This window comes from Rutidosis leptorrhynchoides, chromosome 9 (genome assembly GCF_046630445.1).
Source record: "Rutidosis leptorrhynchoides isolate AG116_Rl617_1_P2 chromosome 9, CSIRO_AGI_Rlap_v1, whole genome shotgun sequence".
Taxonomy (NCBI): Eukaryota; Viridiplantae; Streptophyta; class Magnoliopsida; order Asterales; family Asteraceae; genus Rutidosis; species Rutidosis leptorrhynchoides.
Genome location: NC_092341.1, coordinates 284,513,996 through 284,520,277, shown reverse-complemented (window position 1 = coordinate 284,520,277; position 6,282 = coordinate 284,513,996). Strand labels below are relative to the sequence as shown.

At 33.3% G+C, this 6,282-nt stretch overlaps 1 protein-coding gene across 1 annotated transcript; it reads right to left on the bottom strand.

Moving 5' to 3' along the window:
* Window positions 1-899: 899 nt before the first annotated feature.
* LOC139866072 (metal transporter Nramp3.2-like) lies at window positions 900-4,873 on the bottom strand. The gene is made up of 4 exons (XM_071854202.1): window positions 4,350-4,873; window positions 3,567-3,703; window positions 2,835-3,487; window positions 900-1,429 (listed from the first exon to the last, which is right to left on the bottom strand). Exons 1-4 carry the CDS (start codon window positions 4,856-4,858, stop codon window positions 1,229-1,231), a joined length of 1,500 nt encoding a protein of 499 aa, XP_071710303.1. The 5' UTR covers window positions 4,859-4,873; the 3' UTR covers window positions 900-1,228.
* Window positions 4,874-6,282: the final 1,409 nt, after the last annotated feature.

The window sequence follows — 6,282 nt, the reverse complement described above, 5'->3', positions numbered from 1 at the left end:
AGATGATGAAGACGAAGATGCGATCCAAATTTCGATTAAAGATGCTCAAGTGGTTGGATCTTGCAAGTGGGCTTACGTGGGCACGGGTTCGAGACGACCGTCAAGAGAAGGGGGTTTTTTCGATGAGTTCAAAAAGCGCGGGTTCAGTCCTCCTCCGACCGGCTTTTTCTCGGGCGTTGGGACCGGGAACGGGTCGACTGTTTCGTTTAAGGCGGGTTCGGGTAAGGACTTCGTCAACACCAACACCGGGGATGAGATATCCTTGGCACGTCCCACTGTTTGTAATGTGGATGACGATGCCGATTAGTGGATTTGGGATTTTTTTGGTAGTTGGTGGGATTTTTTTGGTAATATATATATATATATATATATATATATATATATATATATATATATATATATATATATATATATATATATAGTTGTTTGTCGTGTTGGTAATCAGTTCTTGATGGGGTTGGGTTTAGTTAAGTCTTGCTTGGCTAAGTTGTTAAGCATGGTTTATTGATTTCGAGCCCTGTTTTTGGAAGTATTGACTCTTGAGTTAACTAAACTAATAACACTATTTTAATTCAAACATTAAGAATTCAATTTCTATTTTATTGAGTTTTATAAATAACCTACTCCTGACCCTCAAAATTAATTATCAAACTAAAAATGTCCAATTGAACTGAAATTTCACCACAGCCTTTTCATTACCTATTACGTGACCCTATTGGGTTTTATATGCACCTTGCAGGCTGCAGATGAAACAAGTGGTTTGGGTCTTATTATTTTCTGTCTAAGTTTGTTGGTTAAAACATTGTGACTTGGCTACATGTCCATTCTAAAATTACAAGGTACTATAATTATGAAAGCAGGGGAGGTTTAACAAACTTACAAACACACAATAATACCGTTACACGAAAAAGACATCCTTGACATAAAAATTCATAGTATTACAATCGCCATATATCCTACCTCTAAGATAAATAATAATACATACTCGGTATGACCAAAAGTCCTTATGACTGGCACTAATAATCGGGCTGATTTTACAATCATTATCACCCCCTCTCAAGTTACTCTATAAATGATCATTACATTGAATAATGATATTATATATGTTGTGAAGATGGACACCATCATTTTGCTACTCTTGGCATTCAAGATTTAAGGTTCATAGGATTAAAATACGTTAATGAACTTGTCTTGTAAGTAAAGTTACGCAAGTTCCTTGTAAAGGTTTTTAGCGTCCCAACTTAAAGAAACCGAATGTGGTAACAGTGATGCTCCGCCAAATAAGGTACACTATAAATACAACATATGCAACAGTGAAAGCGGTTACTATAGATGTAAACGTGACTCCGCTTACTTCTTCAGCAAAAAATTGTTGTAATAAGTAGCCGTTTATTGCTATCACCAAAGCAGCCACAAGCCACGAAATTGTCTGCAATTAACAACAAAAAGGTTTACAAAAGTTGTCCCAACCTATAATCATTATTTACATAAACGCACATAAGTGGGATTGTGTTTTGTTGTTGTATATAAATGCACATAAGACTAGTGTGCTGTTTGTTTTTAAAGATATTTTTGTCTGAAGGTCAGCGAACCATGTGTGTAGGGCATGAAAGTTTGCATGCTGGACATTGAAGACTGTTTGTTTTTAAGTCTGCTAAATATTGTTAAAATACAATGCAAATTTAGTATTAGTAGATGTATATATGTAAAATACTTAGATATTAATATGTATAAGAAAATATCTAGAATTTAGAATATGGTAGGAAAAATCTAGAAATATTTGATAGGAAAAATCTAGATATTTGTATGTGTAGAAAATATCTAGATATTTATCCATGAAAATATCTAGTTTCTAGAATGTTCTATGGGGTAGTATAAATATGGGTGATGAGTAGTTCATTTGTGTAAGGTGTGAGTAAGTGAAGTGTGAAGTAGAGAAGAAGTAAGAAGTGAAGAAGAGTTAGAAGTAGAAGTTGTGAAGAAGTAAGAGTGTGAGTTGAGTCCATAATATTGTAATTGTTTCTTTGTATTAATAAAAGTGTTCTTTGTTAAGTTTCCCGGTTAAGCCTTAATTTGTGTTTGAGTTCTTAGTGCACTTGTGTTATTTTTATTATATGGTCGGCTCTGCCGCCTAAGTGATATATGGTCGGTTATACCGCCTGAATGATATATGGTCGACACTGTCGCCTAAATATTATTGTGCACTAAGAATTTATAAAATTAAAGGCTAACTAACGTCAAAGTGTTGGTCTAGTGAGTGAGTATAACCTAGGTCCTCTATAGTGGGTGTGTTGGGCTCGTCTTTAAAATCTTGAATTATTGTAATTTTTTATTAATAAGAAAAGTTTTGAGCAATAATCATATAATCATATTAGTATAAGGGAAAAGTGAATATGGTGCTGTTGTGCATATAAGCTTATATGACAAACACCTCAAATTTTCATGATTTTGATGTTGTTTTTGTATAATAAGTTTTGAAATACGTTATTGAATCTACAACAAACAAAAGATTACATTTTGTTGTTAGTTCTTTTCGCAAATTTCATCACATAAAGATGACATGTTGTTCCACATGAACAATTGCATATTAATAGTGTTTGAGAACTACTCATGCAAAACATGAATTAATTCGAATTTCGTTGCTTCAAATCAATATATAATCATATAAAATGTTGTAAAATAGTTAAAATGTAGTTTAGTTTACAAGAAAAACATCAAAATCATGAAAATTTGTGGTGTTTGTCATATAAGCTTATATGTATAACAGCACCATATTCACTTCCCCTTTAGTATAATTAACTCATAAACCTATGATATATTATAAAAGGCCATACCTTTAGAACGGGTCCAATGGCAAAAACACCCATGAGATCTTTTTTTGCCACCAAACACAATAATGGTATCAGAGCAAAAGGGATCTGAATGGACTGAAGCACATTAAGCCATTCGTTTAAAACGTCCAAAGTGTCCTCAGAACCATCAAAAATCAACGCAACAACCAAAGTAGGAACAATTGCACAACTTCTAGTAATCAAAGCCCGAGCCCATTTCTTCAATCTCAAATCAAGAAACCCGCCCATAATAAACTGACCCGCATAAGTTCCCGTTATAGTACTACTCTGTCCAGCAGCTAATACCCCAACAGCCCATATATACAAAATGGGTACCAGCCCACCACCGAATCTATCTTCAAGAAACTGACCCGCATTACCAAGCCCAATTTTATTAGCAATTGCAGTACCAAAAAACGCCTTTGCGAAAACAGTTGTCACAAAAAGATTAATAATAAACGATACAGCAAGTGCTATGGTTGATTCGATTGAGTAGTATCTTAAAGCTTCACGAACTCGGCCCGTTTTTGTTGGGTCAACTTCTCTTGATTGTACTAGTGCAGAATGTAAGAATACGTTATGCGGCATTATAATGCAGCCTACAACTCCAACTGCTTGTTGTACTGTTCTTGAGTTAAGTTTTGGAACCACAAGACCTTGAACATGATAAAACAACAAGTTTAGCGTTTTATCGAGTAAAAAGTAGACATGAAGTTTGTGAAAACGATTTCGTACCTATTAAAAGTTCTTTGGCATTGGGTTTAGTTTCACCAAACATCCATGCAAATGAAATTCCCATAACTGCAATAAGAACTGCGAAAAGCGCTTCTAATTTTCTCACACCATAGTTTTCAAGAAACAGAAAAATGAAACTGCAATCAAGATTGTAAGAAACAAAATTAGTCAATAAAAAATAAAGATTTCTATAGCCTGCTAGAATTTGCAGTCCATCAAAACATAAATAGAAAAACAGAAGCACAAAAGCAAAATAAAGTTACTATCTTTTTTGAAACACACAATTATAAAATGCAAGATAAAGTTACCATCTTTTTTACAGAAATAAGCAAAAGAACCCAAAGTCTTTATCCAATTCATGTGAAAGATCCAAGATTTAGGAATACAGAAGATCAAGAACTCTAAATTTTACTAATTTTTAGAAGATCCAAATTTGAGAAAAGCCTTTAAAAGGAACAGTTTATATATAAAAAAAATAATTGTGCAGAAACAGGGCTTTAGAAAACCATTACTTTTTTCCACCAAAAAAGGCCCTAAATTTCTTAAAAAAATAAAATAAAACTATTGTAGCAAAAAGTTAATTTTGCCAATGAAACATCAATTTAATTTAATTAAAAATTATTTTAAAACCCATTTCCCCAAACCAAAGCTACTAATTTAATCTGTCAAAAACCATAACTTTCTAAGTCACTTAGGGCTCAACATTAAAAAATGTTACTCCGTACTACAATAAAAAAAAAACAAAAAACAATTAATAAAAAAAATGGAAATATATAAGGTTACCAATCAAGTGCAGTAATAAGAACACCAGCATAAAGTGGCAAGAAGCCATTAGTCAAAATCTTAAGAGCAATAGCACTCCCAATAACTTCTTGAATATCAGCTCCAATTAATGCCAGCTCAGCCATCACCCACAACAACTTCCCCGCCCAATTCGGATACTCTTCCCTACACAGCTCAGCCAAATGCTTCCCTGTAGCCACGCCGAGCCGAGCCGATAACAGCTGCACAAGTAACCCAATTGCAGTCGCCCATAATAACAACCATAATAACGAATAACCCGCAATTGCACCCGCTTGAAGATCACCTTCCAAATTACCCGGATCCAAAAATGCTATGCTCATTAAAAACCCGGGTCCGGTAAATAACCATAGTTTCCGCCATGAAAACGGCGGTGTTACGGTGTAGTCGTTGTCGTCGTTGACTTCGATGATGTGGACTTTTTGGGTCGGGTCGTAGGCGGTTTCGGGTTCGTCGGAGTTTAGTAGATGTTGGTAGTGGTCGGACGACATGGTCAGTTTAGTTTGTTATTTAAGCAATTGGGAGTGTGAAGATTCTTTTTTAGTGGTCCATATTTATAGTAGATGTAAAGATTTGTATATTGACGATGATGTATAAAATAAATGATATGTATGTCTATAATTATGAGAAGAAATATGAACGAGTGGTGATTATGGGCGATTTTATCGTACCCTTAACGTAGGTTGAACTGTCGCTTTTAAAATGGGATGTAAATTATGTACAATTTTTATGCTCCCAAGGATTGATGGATATACCAACAATTAGTAAAATAAGAAGTGTTTGATTCTTCGTAAAACACAAAGGAAAAAAATCCTTAAGAAGTTGGGTTCATCACTTGAACTAGCAAAATGTACTGTAAATACTTATAGAGTTATAGTTGTTACTTGTGTTGCATTATAAGTTTGTCTTTTAGAAAAAGTAGACCCGTAGAAATACAGATTTGTTTAAACGAAACAGTTTAATAATATGTTTTAGGTATTAAGTGAATGTAAATGTTAAAGTCATTTAGTTTATTGCCCCGTGGAATCACGGATTCCGACTAAGAAACTTGTCGTTGATTTTACAAACATAAAGTTCGCTCAAAGTTGAATATTTATATTTATATTTTTAATAATATTAATAATTATTAATAATAATAAATGCATTTTAAATTTTTTTAGAAAAATAAAATTACAATTTAAGAGAGATTGATATTTCCTTTTATAAAAGATTTTGTATTATTTTTTTAATTAAATTAATATATAATTATGACATCATCATTATAAAAAATAAAGGGTAATTTAGCTTAATGATGATGTTATCATTTTAGAGGTTTATTAGACTATATAGATTTCATCCACCTTAAACGAGTACATGAATGTGTTCTTTTAATTCAATATATATTGGAGACGTCCTAATATTTTTAACTTAATGTAACTAAGTGATAGTTAAGAAATTAGATATTTATACTAGGAAATTACGATTGTAATGTTGGTAGATTACAATTCGGGAATCTCTTTGATGGTGCGTTTGGGAACCTTGCTTCGGATGAAAAACGTAAGCAGTCAACATCAACCTGAATGAGACATGAAAAGGATGAATGCACAATTGAATGAATCTGGTTTTGATATACATCAAGAACAAGATGCTCACTGAAAAATGCTCTCGTTTCTCTCGTTCTCTCCTCACCTGTTCATCTTCTAACGGCAAGAAATCTTCTGATCTAATCTTGTTTGCTGCAATCGTGTTTCAATCTCTAAGTTTTCTGTATGTTATTTGTTTCTAGTTTACTTTGTTTATTCGCACAATTAATCTTGACATATTACTCGTAATACTCTCTTTCTCTCTCACTCGTCTCCCTCTTCTATCACCGCTAACGGCTTCTTTTTCAGTTTTTTCCGGCGACTATTTACATTCCTTCACATTTAGATAACAG